Source organism: Colletotrichum chrysophilum, assembly GCF_026319265.1.
Source record: "Colletotrichum chrysophilum strain AFK26 chromosome Unknown scaffold_13, whole genome shotgun sequence".
In the NCBI taxonomy this organism is placed as follows: domain Eukaryota; kingdom Fungi; phylum Ascomycota; class Sordariomycetes; order Glomerellales; family Glomerellaceae; genus Colletotrichum; species Colletotrichum chrysophilum.
Window position 1 is genome coordinate 1 of NW_026517300.1, and position 16216 is coordinate 16216.

The window sequence follows — 16216 nt, forward strand, 5'->3', positions numbered from 1 at the left end:
GGGAGACCTCTGAAGAAGAGGGTGATGAGTAGTTTCAATTGATTTCGTACGATGTGGCTTAATTGACTTACACAAATGGCTGGAGGGTAGTGAAAGGTGGGCGGCTCGCTATGATGGGCGACTCGCTATGCATATACGTTAAGTAGGGAATTGAGTTTATGCCTAGAGCCGATATGTGTGACAAAAAAGATTGCGTTCTACGCTGGTATCAAATAATCTAGGGAGAAAAAAAGGGCTACAGATGAAGGTATCGCTGTTGTCGTACATGCGTGAGCGTGCTGGTATGAAGAATTGTAGGAAAGCCCTACTCATAAGAAACCAAAAACTCCTACGCCCGCCTGGCGCCGTGCTCACAGTCGCATCTGAACATCAAGTTCACGAGTCGTCCTGGTCCATGAAGAACTTGACAATCTCCTTCAAATCAAACAGGGTGACGCCGCGGCGTGGATAGCAGATATACACCTGCTCACCGAGAACGCCAAACTTGTCTCTGAACTCGGCCTTCCTACCAAGCCCGAGACTCTTGACGATGGCCGCGTACGTTTTGCTGAGGAACTTAGCCCGGGCGCCGTGCAAGTGTTGCCCTGGGACAAATCGCTCGCTGACGCCGGCGCCAAAGGTGACGGGGCCCGAGATACATGAGAGGGCGTATTCAATGAGGACCTCGATGGTGCCGTGCGGGGCGTTTGGGAAGTCGAGAGCCCACTTCACCTGCCAGCCGTACCGCGGCGCCAGCTGCGCGAGTACGACCATGCAAAGGACCTCGCCGTCCTTTTCGGCCGAGAAGTAGCGGCGGTGTGACTGATCGATCCATGGGCGGATCTCCGTCATGTGGACTTGCTTCTTCTCCTTGCGCTTCTCTTTCCATGCGGCGATGGACTTGTCGGCGCGGCTGATGAAGTCTTCGTTGGGCTTCACCTCGTGAATCTTGATACCCTCACGTTTGACGCGACGAGCAAGGCGGTTATCCGGGGCGGTGTGCTGGTCGGCATCGGCGCGTTGCTCTTCGGTGCAGGACATGGTTCGCCAGCCGATGCGCCGACCGAGAATTTCCTGGACTTTGTTGGAGACAAGCATCCACACGGGCGTGAGCTTGAGCTCCTTCGTGACGAATTCGACAAAGGCAGGAATGACTTCCTCGTATTGGCCGCGGTCGCAGAGCGGATCGCCAGTGATCATGACAAACTTGCCTTGCTTGACGTAGCCGACGGCCGCACCGCTGCTATGGCGCCATAGCTCAAAGCGCTCGTCCAGCCAGGATGTGTTGGTGGCGTCACCATAGTTAGCGATGAGTTCTTCGAGAGCTGGCATTTCTCTGCCTGCCCAGATTTTGGTGGTGTCTGCGTTGGGGTGGGGGAGGTTGAAGGAGCGTTGAGGTAGGGACTTAGGGTCGCGGTAGAAGAGTGAGCCGTATCGAATATCACCCAAGTTGAGAAGGAGGAAAACGATGCGGTCGAGACCAAGACCTGCACCACCGTGTTGGGGAGCGCCCAGGTCGAATGCCTCGAGATACTCAGACATTTCGTCTTCCGAGATTCCATTCTCGGCCATGCTCTTTCGCAGTTCCTTCGGGTTATTGATGCGTTGGCCGCCAGTGCAAATTTCCTGGCCTCGGACGAAGATATCGAAAGAGTTTGTCCAGAAGGGGTCCTCGGCTTTATGAGTATAGAATGGACGGGCGTTGGCGGGAAATTTGTCGAGTATGTAGTAGTCAGTTTTGTACTTTTCCTTTACTAACTCTCCGAGTCTGATCTCGTCTCGAGTTGAAAGGTCTTCATCGGCGACGTCTCGGCCGTCATCGCGCAGCATCTGCAGCCCCTCGGGGAAGGGGATGATGGGAGTCTCCTCAAGCCAGACGAGATCTTCACTTGGCCACCTCTCCCGGATGATTTTGAGCTCAGGCATGGCGTGCACTGCCGTAAAAATGTTCTTGAGAACCTGGTCGAGAACCTTCAGAAGCTCGTGGTAATGCTTGTGAATCTTCATCTCAATGTCGAGGCCGGTGTACTCTGTCAAGTGGCGGTGGGTGTTGGAGTTCTCGGCACGGAAGACAGGGCCAACCTGCGGGTGTCAGTAACGGTTCATCCCAAGGTGTCATTCAATGCGATGCATACCTCGTAGACCTTGCCAAAGTCGGCTGAAATTGCCATCTGCTTGGCCAACTGGGGGCTCTGGGCCAAGAAGGCGCGACGGCCAAAGTAGTTGAGCTTGAAGACTTCTGCGCCGCTTTCTGTAGCAGCTGGCTGCAGCTTGGGTGTTTGAATCTCAATGAAGCCATTGTTGTCGAGGGTTTCGCGGAACTTGCGTGTGATCATGGCACGGACACGGAAGAGGGCTTGGTTGGAGGGATGTCGCAGGTCGAGGACGCGGTTGTTAAGCCTATTGTTCATGCTCTCAGGCGGTTGGTAATTACTGAAAGGAGGCGCCTGCGCGGGGTTGAGTAGGTGGATGGAGTAGATGTCGACCTCAACATCATGGTGATACGCTGACTTGACATCCTCGACGGGTTTCTTCAGAGAACCGGAAACCTGGACGATGGACTCAGGGTGCAGCCGTTGCACCCACTTCACCATGTTTGGCGTCACGTCATGCAGTACGCCCTGGATGGTATCGGTCTGGTCGCGAAACAGAATAAAGTCGAGGTGCTTGGAGATGTTGCGCTGTGTGTGGATTCGGGCGCGGAAGGTGACTTTGGAACCAACACCTAGTTGGCCCACCTCGGCGATGGTGTTGAGTTCGGTTGGGTAGTTTTCCTCGCTTCCCTCGCCGTAGCGGGCTTTCGTCTCGTCGTCTTCGATCTTGCGAGCCTCCTCGTATTCTCGCCTCCTGCGCTCTTCCAGCTCGCGCTCCAGCTGCTCCCGACGCTCCTGCTTCTGGCCCCGTTCCATCCTCTTCAGCTCGCCACTCCTCGTCGGGCTTCTTCCGTAGCTAGACTTGCTTGAACCACTCGATTGACTAGTCTTACTCGACCTCGGCGTCTGCTTCTCGTATACGGTCGTCTTGGTGGTGGACGGGGTGGACTGGTCCGAGTTGCTTTTCATCGACAACCTGTGCGCAATACGCGACAGGGGGTTCGTCGAGGGCGGTGCCCTTGGGGTCTCTGATTCCATCATATTGATGTTGGTGTGTCACTGTCGCCGCCCCTTGGCGAATTTCGGGTGTATGATGTGTGTAGATGCCGTTGGTTTCTGGGCAACGGGTATTAGGAAGAATACGTCGTGAGAAAAGCCAAGACAAGTTTTGGGGGAGGAGGGGATATATGGGTAGATCACTGCAGGTACCAGTCTGGACACACGGGACTTTGAGGACGAATGAGCAAGAAGCAGAACGAACGGGAGCTGGGGAGGGTGGATGACAAAAATAAAAAGGGTGGCATGGACAAGAAGGACACCGACAACAGTCATGATGAGGGCACTCGGCGCACATCAGAGTCCGCGGCGGACAAGGCTCTCCGCCCGGGAGGAACGCTGTTGCTACCTGCAATACCCGTCCAAAGCTTCAGCCCTTTACATTGGGCATCAGGTACGTGTGACTTGGCCATGATCAAGCAGCCGCGACTTCAGACCGCGCAAGTCTTGGTTCCGGGCGGCGACCAAGACGCTTACACGGCAGGACGGCAGGGCGGGCATGTTCCAGACTGACGTTCGGGTGGTGGTGAAAATACGTCAGGGCGCCAAGGGCAGCGACGAAGTACACGGTAACTGCGGGAAGGAGTACCTGCCCTACCTCTACCTCTATTGTGCCGTTGCGGACAGGGCAGGCACGAGTCGAAAAAAGTTTGCCGAAAGCAACGGAGAAAGGCAGGAGCAATGGATCGATCGCAGGTGCATCGGACAACACTGGGTGGTGGCCCCCGGTGGTCCCTTCCCTGGCAAGACGCGAACTCACGTCGTGACTTCCTCACTCTTTTTTTTTTAGAGTGAGAAGTTTCCTCGCCTTCCTGCCGCGGCGACCATGTGGTGTCAGTGCAGCGTCATTTGGTGTGGGACATGGCACGTGCACTGCGGTACGTACCGCCAGAGGCACGGGAAGAGAGGAAACAGCAAAGGGCCGGGGAAGGTGGAAGGGGCAAGGGAAGGTCACGGACGGCGAAACCACGCTCATGACTGGCTGATATCATATTGCAGCGGCCAGTCGAGGACCGTTTGCTCCGGGGCAGATCCCTGATGCCCTACACCTTACTATGCAGTACTCACACTCTAGTCTGCTGGTAGTGTGGTGGAAGGCAAGGTCGTCTCCGCTGCTTCCCGTCTTCTGGCATCGTCTGGAAACCGCGACATCTGCATCCCGCAGGTAGCTCCGATCACATCCCGGAAGGTACGGCCCCACACCTGCCCTCTGCTGCACCTGGTGAGCCTCTACTGACGTCAGATCGCCGGCACCCGTCGAACCCCGTCGCTGTCTAGCCACGTCTGCCACCTTCCCATCGAGTCACATTCTCGAACCAGGTCGACAGTCGCTCTTCCAGCTCATCCGCCGCGCCGTTTTCCTGCTACCGCTCTGCCGTTGTCATTGCAACACCCCGACACTGCTCTAGTCACTGTCCCGGTCTCAGGCTGGCAGGTTTTCGTCTCTAGACAAGCCGCAGCTATCCAATACCACGACGCATCCAACACGCTTTTGTGCCGCACACTAAAGGCTCGACGTGCCGACATCAACACCCTCATCGCCCAAACAGGCTACCTCGCCAGGCTGATCCTCCCCTCCAACTCGAATAAGAGACCCCGATCTCATCTGCCAAGGCTGTCCCGGCTGCCGCAGGGCACCTCCGCCAAGTCCAACCAACTTTCAACGTCAACGACACCTGACGCCCAACCTCCACCACCAGCCCGGAGCCGCCAGTAGCCCGCCGACCTTTTACCTCTCCGGGTGCCACCAAAAGCTTCCTATCGAGCTCTTGATTTGTCAACCCGTCTCCATCTTCCCTCCTTCTCACTCCTTCCATCCATTATCAATCGTCCTCTGTTTCCGTCGGACCCGGACGACAGCGGCCCCCATTGGCCTCACCGCATCCGTCGTTCGACAATGTTCTTTTGATTTGCGTCCGATAGTCCGAATTTCTCAGCACCCACCGGCCACCAACCCGTCACCTGCAGCTGCATCGCTTCCGCGCATTCCGCACTCCCAATGAAGTCTAACAGGCTCACACGCACCGTCTCCAACATATCGAACCTGTCCAAGTCTAGCAAGAACGGCAGCAAGAACGGGAGCAAGGCCAACAGTAAGGTCAATAGCGCCGCTACCAGCAGAGCCGGTACTCCCGACGGTGAATATGAAAATCCACTGGAGAACATCGCTCGTTGGCGCCTGACCGCCAACGCGGTCGCACTGCGCTCCGGGGCCGCCTTTGCCTTCGGGCTGCAGAACCTGTCCGCTCCCGTTCCTCCCGCTGCAAATAGGATCATCTGGCTAGACTCAACATTGTCAGAATGGTCTGGTCCAGAGAAGATCAGGGTCGATGTCTACCTTCCTCCTCACACGAAGGCTGGCAAGGCCACCGGGAACTTCCCTGCCGTCGTCAACTTTCATGGCGGAGGCTTCATCCTGGGACAAGGAACCGATGACGCCCGATGGGCCGGCGCCGTAGCTTCGGCACTCAACGCCGTCGTCTTCTCCGTCAGCTACCGTCTGGCTCCGGGCTTTCCCTTCCCTACCCCGGTGGAGGATGCTGCCGACTCCATCTTGCAGATCGTTGCACGTGCAGATGAGTTCCTCCTCGACAAATCCAAAGTCTTCGTGTCGGGTTTTTCGGCCGGAGGCACGTTGGCCCTCGCCAGTTGGAACCTCCTGCAAGAGCCAGAGAGGTGGGGTTATGAGCTTAAAATCCCGGTCCCCGAAATTTCCGGGATCGTGCTCTTCTATCCGCTCCTCGATTGGACAATCACGAGGCCAATGAAGCGCGAGACATGTGGCAGGCCAGACATGACTCTGCCAAAGGGCATGACCGATCTCTTTGACGCATCCTATGTCTACCCTCCTCGGCCCAGGTCTGAGCGCGACGATCCGCGGCTTTCCCCGGGACTGATGTCAGACGAGATGATAGACCGGCTCCCACCCATTCACCTATGCATGTGCGAATACGATATGCTGCTATTGGAGGGACAGAAGTTTGCTGAAAGGGTTCAGACCCGTGGAGGCCGGATCAGCACTCGCGTGGTCGACACAGAAAAGCATGCATGGGATAAGCCGCCACCATTTACACCAAAAGAGAGTGTCATGGTGGAGTATCACAAGGCCATTGACGCCCTTAGAGGATGGCTTGGCTTAGGCGCTTTAGAAAGCGATGAAATATTCGATGGGACGATACCAAGGATAGAGATTACTAACGACAGCGAAGACAGTACATGAGATGATTGGAGCGATGGGCTTCATTAATATGGAGTGTAGGTTACGTTGCTACAGTTTTGTCCTTACTTTCCACTTGGCAGATATCCAATACAGCGTAACGCACTGTTTCATTCAACCTGCCGAGACTTTGAAAGCTCGTGCTAGTGAACAACCAATGCCCAGACTGGTCTAATCGCATTTGACCTGCCAACATGGCATGCGTGATGTCTCACAGCTCCCCATGCAATCCTGCGAGACGACACGTCTGCATAACAGCATCTGCATTCGCCCACATGTAGCATCTACACCTGAGCGTATGATACATGGTTCGAATCCTCGATAATGCCATTGTTGAGTTGATTACGCCGCGCACAGATATTGTTGAAAAGAGAGGAGACGTCCGAGGGCTCTCGGTCCCGAGAAGGGAGGGCCAGCACCCGTGTTGAACCACCCCGCGATTGGCCTCGTCTGAAGTTGGCGGATCAGATGACTTGGTCACGTTCATCTGGTCAGTGCTTTCCTATCGACGTACTTTTGTTGGGTTTCAGCAAGCGGGCTTGGTGCGTTATTGCAGTTGATTGTTTGCAATTATTCCATATTCATTGGCTTGCAAATAGCATCGGCTGCTCTGTGTACACTAGGTAGGCTTTTGGAGCGGATGCACGAGTTACTGTGATCAACTGGGGATTGCCAGCAGCTTCGTTCACCTGCTGCCGTAGTTGGGGAGATATGCTGAGGTCGGCGAGTGTAGCTTGCGGGTGCTCGTTCTTCCGAAAGAGGCGACTTGGAGGCTCTTCCTCAGTGTCCTGCACGCATGTATGATGACCTAGGTTAATTGTACACAGGTTCTCACTTGGATGATAGATGCCAACTCCTGCGTCATTCCCGCGCTGCAATGATAGGCACTGTGAGGATATTGATCTGTGGCCTCGGTTCCCCGACTTTCGGTCGCGGTGAGAGCCTCTTGAAATTGACACGAATATTTGAGACGGTAGAAACATTGGCAGGTGCCAGTGTTGAATATGAGTTTGGGAGTTCCCTAACTTCAACGGTAGAGTTGAAGGGGCCTGTGAGAAAAATAGAGAGACAGAGAGGAGGCGGCAAATGCGTCTTGGTACTTGTTTATTTTGCTTTCATCTCTGAGGTCTTGTTCTTATGTGCCTTTTTCGCGCAATTAGACTAGTAACAGGTAGATGCGCGCCTCGAAATGTCAGTAACTCTTTCGATACTAAGCAAGGATCGGCCGCCTCAGACTAGGCCTCCATTCTCAAGAGCAGAGGATCCTTAGCACGATCGCATCGTGGGGTCTGTTACAGGGATCGGCCGCCACAGTATGGAGTTGAGCTAGCGCCCCAGGTCAGATCACATCCTGACTATTTGATCCATAGTACTGTATTTTAGTGCACCAAAGTGCTTGCCATGAACAAATACTCACCGGATCCACGATTCACTCTCACATCTATGGGATGCTTGCTTGGTTCGGATTGGCGGAGGAGTTGAATCTAGCCTTGGTCTAGATTTTTGCCGAATGGGACTTTTGATAGGCTTTTAGAGGTCCAGCGTATTGTACAGGTGATGGGATTCTGCGGCAGAGCGCCTCTTCAGCCATTTGCCTGGAGGACTGTCAGCATGGTACTTTGAAATCAGGCTGATACACTAATCAATGTATTCTTCTGACTCTGACGACCTTATGCTGGCCGTTCCAATGAGTCGGGACTTTGCTAAGGTGTCTCGACACTTGCAAGACGGCACCGATACACCAACATTCCCGCCTGGCTCTCGGCCCGGTCCCGCTTTTCAATATAAAAACTGGCTCGCGCTGGGCCCTAACAAGCAAGTCGTTTTTGGATCTTTTGTTCAAGCCTTTATTCCTCGCTTGCGACTAGCGAAAGCGGCTCAGCGAACCCCTGGAACGGCAATACAGTCATCCACGATGCCGCGTCAGACCTGCATCGTGCTTCCGTACCGTGCACGATCTGGGCCTCGGGACCCTGCTAGCCTTACGGGGCTGGGGGGAGACGATTGAGGCAGTTCCCTTAGGTGATCGTGAGCCTTGTTTGGCGGGGTCTGTCATCTGGCTTGGAGGTTCGTCACGACTTCGCTAGGTCTTACTGCGGTTGACCGCTTGCTGCTTTACAAGGGCGAGGTCGGCCGCCCGGACGCCGCGGTGAGGTCTAGTCGCTGCGGACAGGATTTTAAGATGGATACGGTACGTTGAGTATGGAACTTTGGTGTTTATACTGCGATCGTGTGACTGGGCGAAGCACAAGGCGAAGTGCTCCTACCGGATTCACCTACTGTGTATCCTCTCACGGGGCGGGCGATGCTCAACACGGGACTTTGGTGCTGACCTCTTGCGGAGATAACACTTTGTGGGCAAGTACTTACAATATCCAGTTGCGAAAATTGAAGCCTTAGTCCTCCACGACGAGACAATCTCGTATATAAAGCAGCTCGAGACCATCATCCATCATCCTTCCTTTCCTCTCTCCTCAGCAGCTCAGCCAATTCAAGTCCACAACTACCTGCCTCTAATCTATAATTCCACAATGGTCAACTTCGTCCTCGGCGCCGTCGCCACCCTGGCCGCTGTGGCCCCCCTCGCCGCCGCCGCACCCGCCGCAACTCCGGCCCCCGAGATCTTCTCCTTCGCAAAGTGGGTCGACGGCATCATCGCCAACCCGTACGGCGACAACCTCACGCCCGAGGAGGCCGTCGAGGCGTACTACAAGTCCGTCAACGCCTCCGAGGCGGCTTCCTTGGACTGGGACTACGGCCGCGCTCGCAAGCGTGACGATGCCGCTGAAGGAGCTTCCCCGGAGTGGGATTACGGCAAGCGTGACGAGGTCCCTGAGGCAGCTACCCCTGACTGGGACTATGGCCGCGCTCGCAAGCGTGATGATGCTGATGAGGCAGCTACCCCGGACTGGGACTACGGCCGCGCTCGCAAGCGTGACGATGTCACTGAAGGAGCTACCCCGGAATGGGATTACGGCAAGCGTAACGAGGTCCCTGAGGCAGCTTCCCCTGACTGGGACTACGGCCGGGTTCGCAAGCGTGCCACCTGCAACACCATCGCCGGCACCCAGGCTTCGGTACGATTCTTCGCAGTGCCCTCTCAAAATCCCGAAGCGGCCACATGACTGACTCTTTGGATTGATAACAGGTCGCCGACGCCGTCTCGTGCATCAACTACCTCGCCGGCCTCGGCAGCACATCGTGCGTTGTCTCTAACGCGAAGAGCCACTTCTGCACCATCGGCAATGCGCAGATCACGGGCGTCACTTCGGGCAGCATTCCCGCAGCCTCTTCCTGGTAGGATCCTCCTTCCCCTGCACTCTCAAAACCTTAAGAATTCCTATGTTTGGCCCGAGTTGAGGAGCATTTTGGCTGAAGAAGGAGAGATATGCTGACGGTGTTTGCCCCTGGTTTAGCAATGATGTCGCCCGTGGTGCTGGCTATATCATGGATGCGTGCACTCTGAAGGACAACACTGTCCAGGGTTCTGAGTTTGCGTACGGCAACGGGGATCTTCTCGTTTGGATCCGCAAGCCTGAGTAATCGCATTGAATCTTGAATTGTTCAGTTGTGGCAATAGTAGGCGATGTGGCAGCTTGCGAAATACGCAACTGCTTACAGAGAGTAGACAGGGGAAGTTGAAAGATGTGTTGGGCCGTAAATAGCAGTTGGTGGTGATGGACGCAATTATCTCCTCGTTACTTTCGCTGCATATATATCCTACAAATCATTTTCACGAGAGTGTGAAATAACTTCATTATTCATGTGTTAATCGCTCGAATATCTACACTATTAGGAACCCTTAAGTGGTTTGAGTACTACACTGGAACACTTTAGTGAAGGAGAGCGCTCGCAGCAGTCAGGTTCAGGCCAATGGTCATATTGCCCAGAACGGAGCTGGCGAGCCAGTTTCCAAGATACGAGTTCACATCCTCAGGCTTCTCCCACATCACCCAGTGAGTGCCGTTCACCTCACCCCGCGACAGGCTGTTAAAGTAGGTCTCCATACCCGTCGACAGCACCGGAGGCAGCGCCGTATCCAGCGATCCACCGATGTACAGCGCGGGCTGCGTGTACTTAGCCGTGTATGACGCATTCGCCGGCACCAGCGCCAGCTCGTCCTGCCAGTTGAGCTCGCCGGTGCGGTACCAGTTAAGCGTCCTGTTGAACGGGTCGCTGACGTAGTTTTCGACGTAGTAGTCCATCTCCTCCGCGGTCAGCAGCGGTGTGTCCTCCGTCACCTCGTCGAGCAGCTCAAACGTGAACCCCGCGCCGCTCGAGTTGAAGGCCGACCCCCCACCGGGGGGTCTGACGCCGTAGATAGTGTTCAGGATCTGGCGCACGCGGGTTGCGTTCTGGGCGTCGGGGAGGCCGATGTAGTCCTGGACGGCATCGGTGCGGAACTGCTGTTGGTAGTGCAGTGTGGGCAGCGCGACGGCCTGGTCAATGTATGTGAGGCGCGGGGCCGCGAAGGGCGTGCTGATGACGAAGAAGGCAGAGATCAGCTCGGGGTGCCAGAGGGCGGCGCGGTAGACCACGGCACCGCCCCAGTCGTGGCCGCCGAGGATGATGCGGGAGAGGCCGAGATGGCTAGCGAGGGCGGCGATGTCGTCTGAGGCGCGCTTGAAGGTGCTGGACAGGAACGGTAAGCATCTTCCCAGAGCATAGCATGTTATGAGTCTCAACTCACTAGAAGCTAACATCTTCCGGCGCATCCGTACCGCCGTAGCCCATCATGTCAGGAGCGACAACCCGAAGGCCCTTTGAAAGAAGGTAAGGGATCTGGTTGCGCCATCCCAAGGACATATCAGGCCATCCGTGGATGAGGAAAATCGTGCCGACGACATTGCCTGAAGCCGGCTCTGCGAGGATGTAGTTGTACTCGACGCCGTTCAGCGTGGCGGTCTGGTACTTGACCCGAGAGTCATTAAGAGTTACGACAGACATCACGGCAAGCTCAAAAAGAATGTGAATGCAGTTGGTGGTGACGCCGGTGTCGTGCGTAAACAAAACAATCCCATATCGGCCGAGGGGTTCCCGTCCACTATATACAAACACTACCAGGCCACTCAGGTTCCTCGGCTGACACCATTTTGCATTGGGTAATAAAGCTTAGCAGAAAAAAAGGCGTGCCTCGGTTGCACCTATTGTGGATATAAAAGCCGTTTTCTTTGAGATTGCCAAGATGATGCCCCTTTCTGTGGTGCTATTTGTGGAGTGACATGGGCGAAATGTTCCCTCGGAATACCCAGAAACAGCTAGGAACAGTGGCAGCGCAGCGAGGACAGCCCGGGACAAGGTTAATTAGGTGTAGCGGGGCCTCCGACTGGCGTGGATTTGGGGTAGGGGTTGTTTTGATGCGTCTGACTCGGGCCGGGAGCAGACGACGTCAATCCAAGCTCGTTCTCGCACACCGGGTAGGGCGCGATATGAAAAACACGAGAAACATTGGAGATGCGCTTACTGTTTTCATGCTCTCGTGGGCAGCCGAGTGTGGTCTTCATCTGTAAGGGGCCTGGTCAAATGGCCGGCCTCGTGCAACTAGAGAGAGACATTGATCGGAGAAATGTTGAGATGCGAATGTCTATTAAAGCACAACACCTTTCTCACATTGGAACAAGTTGCAATATCTAACTCGTCTCGGCGATAAGACGCAACCAATGCCTAAGTTATTTGATTGTCGAGGATCGATATCACCTTAGACATATCTGAGTCAACGCCGAGGTTCGAGGTTCAGGTCCCGAGGAGCTATTAACCGCTAGCTCATGCAGTGCAACGGCACAACCTCGACAAGATCCGCGGCACACTTCAAAGGATTCTTCGACCCAAATGGCCAAGACAATATTTTTATGCATTACTCATGGACACCCGCTGAGTCTGGAACTTGAGGTTCAGCAGCCCAATCTTCACTACTCAAGGCTAGACCAGCAAGAACTCTTCTACACATTTTTAGACTACCCTTCTTGAGCAATTGTATCGACCCAGACAGGTACTGAAATATCAGGGAAACTGTACTGGAATCAAGTTGACCGCTGCAATAAGCCATTCTAGCGGCCGTCAACCTTTTGAGGCAGCCGATCAGTCCAGCGGCCCGTACCGCGGAGGCATCTGAAACTCCACATGGGGTTTGTTCTTCAACTCCTCCGGCACCGGAGGCATGACCTCCATTCCCTCCAGCAAAATAACCTGTTGCCCGCTCTGCCATTGGGTTCGTGTGAGTGACCGAGCGACTTTACAGCTTGAGACATTAAGGCTTACCGCGAAATGATGGATCATGTGACAATGCAGCATGCTGACAGCGGGAAAATAAATCTTGTAGCGGACCACGACGAACTTTCCTTCCCCCGCTTGCAAAGTAAATCCGTCTCGGTAAGGCGGATTATCTAGGTTGAAGTATTTTCCGCCCCCGTGCTTAATGGCGTCGTCGACATCTTTCCAAGGAAAGCCGCCTTGCCCCTGTCCGATGATGAAGACCTTGTGGTTGTGCTTGTGGAAAGGGTGGCTGGCGTCGACTTTGGCTCCATTCTCAATGATCAAATCGACGACGGATCCGTTCTTGAGAAATCCATGTGGATTCCCCCATGACGTTTCGCCGCGCGACTTTTCGTTCCACAAAATGGGAGGGACATTCTGACGGAAGAACTCATGTGGGGCTGCATTGAGAACCCATGTCGATGGTCCCGTGTTGTTGACTGTGAATTTCAGCGTGAAATCCGCTTTCTGAGGGGGCGGTCGAGGTGGGAATGGAGATAGCCTGGTTTCTTCCATGGCCTTATTCGCAGGATCCACAAGACTACCGTTCAGATGTAGCCACGGTTTGGTGTTGGGGACTGTTCGATTGGAGGCCTTGGATAGATCCTGAGAGAAGTTCTTGTCAGCTTGACTGATTTCTCCCAAAACTCATGAGCTTCCATGTCGATTCCATCTAACCTTTGTAGCTGCATACCGCAGGATACCGGCTCCCTGGATCATTTGCTCAGATCGTAAAGAATGCAATCTCAACGCATAGTCTCCAGCAGGCTTGTCCAATTTGACTAGAATGCTGCATAGGACACGGATCAGTAATTCGAAGCAGAATGTGAGTGAAGCGCATGGTTTGGGGCTCACCTCGTTCTTTCGCCGAGATTGACATGAGTTCTAACCACTTTCTGCGGATGAACAAATTCGCCATCAGCCCCTACAACCCAGAATTCATGCTCGTCAATACTGATAGCCAAAGAATGATGAGCACCAGAATGGATGAAATTGATCCAGATCCATTCTTCTCCGGGATTAGCTTGGATGACTTCCAGTTCTGGATGTGTCTCGGTGCAGTATTCAGGGTTGGTGTACTCATGGCCAGGAATCATGTAGCGACAGCCCCGCTCATTGCGCCCAGGTCCGCCAGCATCTTCGAGATCACGACCAGACTCGCATCGCGTACCACCCCTCCCGTTGAGAGTCAGACTGTTGGCACAAATTGGGATATATCCGGTATCACGGAAGCGGATGAGATACATGTCCATCGGCTGATCATTCCAGTCGGCAACTATGACGTGTCGTGGATTGCTCTCCGCTGCTCGCATGGCCCGGATATCGTGCTCATTATCAGATATGAGATGGTACGGTCGAGGACGCCAGGCAGCTGGCACAATCCAGATCGGACCCCTTTGGCCCTGATTACATCCAGGTCAGGCTGATCGACGAGTTTCAAGCGATAATAAGTACCACTTACATCAGAGAAGGCGGGGCCAAAGTGCCCATGATAGAAGTAGCTTCCATACTGCCCTTCAGGTGTGAATCGATAGGTGTAGTTGTCTCTGGGCTCGGTGGCCCACTTCGTATTATTAGATGACCGGTGACTGACGCAGGTGATGTTTAAGGGAATGCTTACCTGGGTAACGCCTGGTACGCCATCGTTCCAGGGCTCGTGAATTTGGTAGATACCGTGCCTGTGTGACCTTAGATATTGTCTTATTTCACGAAAAATAGTCTGCACAAGAGTATACCAGTGAATTGTGGTTTCAATTGGTAGTTGATTGTCCACGAACGCTTCGAGGGTTTCTCCTTCTTCAACAGTAAGTATGGGCCCAGGAGTGTCTCCGTTGATTAGATAGGTCGGACGACCATGACCATCTGCGTCTCAGTCAGAAAGAATAACTGAACAGTGTCAGTCAGGTCGCACCTTGTTTATCCCAAGCATACGTTAATGTGAGATTATATCTTCGGACTTCCTTGCTCACGACCACAGCAAGCGCTGACAGAAAGAAACCCACGACTCTGACATGCATCATGTCAAAAACGCTACTTCAATCTCATTCACAAAATGTCCTGGCACCTTTTGGAAGAGCCTGATGAGGGCGATAGTAGGATGGACTCAAAATTCCCTGTAGGATGTTTGGCACCGGTGTAAGTCGAGCCTCTGCTGTGGTTCTGGCCATACTACCTGCACCACACGGTCGGCCCCCAACTCACAGTCGAACCTCCGATAGCTTCTTAGAGATCCGCGTCAACTATACCAATCTCTCTAGATCAGTAATCTCCATCCCGGCCCATCAGGTGCCGGTGCATTGACGACAATCCCACTAGCTCCGGGATGAAGCTTCAGGTCCGAGTCATTCGTACCGGCACGGAACCCGAGTACTCCCCGGGGTAGGGATCCAAGCTGTGGAGTAATCCAGGGAGTAGCAGTGTTCATGCGGGGGGACAAGCGAGGTTCAGTAAGTGCCATTCTGGGAAACCATCGCAACTACATTGTTTCATTGTTCGAAACTAGTATTTCCGAGTCCTTCGGACTTTACATTGAGTGAGCGGTGTTGTGACCCAAGGAGACTTTCAAAATCCTATCCCAGCAACCTTTCATGAACAAACTGTCACAAGCGTGGCTCCACGTAATTGTCAGGGTTGCTGTCCAAGAACTCATTAACCCTGGCCGCGTTATTCTCAGCATACTGCCAGATGGACGCGTGTCCAGCACGAGGCCAAATGACTAGCATGCAGTTGGGTATCCCATCCAGAAGCTCATAGCTCCTTGGAGTAGGGACCAGGTAGTCATCGTCGCCCGTCATAACGAGCACGGGCATTGTTAGCTCGTGAAGCCTATAGTACGAATGTTTGTTTTTGTCACCCGGCGCACACCAGTTCTTGATACACGACAACTGTATCATGAAGCTTTCCACGTCGTTGAAGGTTGGGAGTGCTCCATCGGCAGCATTTTCGTTGAACTCACTCTGTCGCAGGCGTTTGAAGTAAGAGTCGGCGGCCGCTCTGCCTTAGTCATCATTGCGAAAGAAAGTCAGAGTGTAAGCGGCCTGCCAGTCCGCCTCAGAGGCACTGCGCTGCAAGGACAGGAAACGATCCAGGTTCGGGTCGGTCCGGGGCCAAAAGTGGTCCCCTGGCGTTGGCCCGGAGGGATCAGCTCCGACTAGGATCAGGCGCCTCACTCTATCTGGCTTTGATAGCGTTGCCATTTGGCAGGCCATGCTTCCGATGGAGAAGCCAAGCAAGTCAATGTAATCGAGAGACAAGGCATCAAGGAATGCGTTCAAATCATCTCCCATGATATTTACTAGGGAGCATGGATCAGCTGACGGCTTTATTAATGATCAAGGTAGAGGAGCACATACTGTCGATTGGAGAGCGTTGGGTGTCGCCAGTGGTCTGTCCAACTGCCGGCGGGTCGAACATGATGACCGGGCGCTTCATAGCAAGAGGGCGTATGAACACGGGATCCCAGTAACCCATCGAGGCCCTCACCTGAAAATCATCAGCTATCGGTCCTGGATCGAGCGAGTGCCACTCACATGCATGTGCAACACGAGAGGGATACCCTCGGCGGGACCAAGTCGTCGATAGGCATAGACAATGCCATTCTTCGCCTCGACCTTCTGGA

At 54.2% G+C, this 16216-nt stretch overlaps 4 protein-coding genes across 4 annotated transcripts; 2 read left to right on the forward strand and 2 right to left on the reverse strand.

Annotated features, from left to right (window-relative positions):
• Window positions 1-375: 375 nt before the first annotated feature.
• Window positions 376-3113, reverse strand: COL26b_002535 (uncharacterized protein; the record flags this gene model as incomplete). Its single annotated transcript, XM_053175450.1, has 2 exons — window positions 376-2061; window positions 2115-3113. 2 exons carry the CDS (start codon window positions 3111-3113, stop codon window positions 376-378), a joined length of 2685 nt encoding a protein of 894 aa, XP_053040454.1.
• Window positions 3114-5127: 2014 nt separating this feature from the next.
• Window positions 5128-6348, forward strand: COL26b_002536 (uncharacterized protein; the record flags this gene model as incomplete). The annotated part of the gene is made up of 1 exon (XM_053175451.1): window positions 5128-6348. The coding sequence occupies one exon, from the start codon at window positions 5128-5130 to the stop codon at window positions 6346-6348; it is 1221 nt and encodes a 406-aa protein (XP_053040455.1).
• Window positions 6349-8876: 2528 nt separating this feature from the next.
• COL26b_002537 (uncharacterized protein) lies at window positions 8877-9888 on the forward strand (the record flags this gene model as incomplete). The annotated part of the gene is made up of 3 exons (XM_053175452.1): window positions 8877-9422; window positions 9494-9642; window positions 9762-9888. The coding sequence occupies 3 exons, from the start codon at window positions 8877-8879 to the stop codon at window positions 9886-9888; spliced, it is 822 nt and encodes a 273-aa protein (XP_053040456.1).
• Window positions 9889-10178: 290 nt separating this feature from the next.
• COL26b_002538 (uncharacterized protein) lies at window positions 10179-11292 on the reverse strand (the record flags this gene model as incomplete). The annotated part of the gene is made up of 2 exons (XM_053175453.1): window positions 10179-10977; window positions 11036-11292. The coding sequence occupies 2 exons, from the start codon at window positions 11290-11292 to the stop codon at window positions 10179-10181; spliced, it is 1056 nt and encodes a 351-aa protein (XP_053040457.1).
• Between the last annotated feature and the right edge of the window lie 4924 nt (window positions 11293-16216).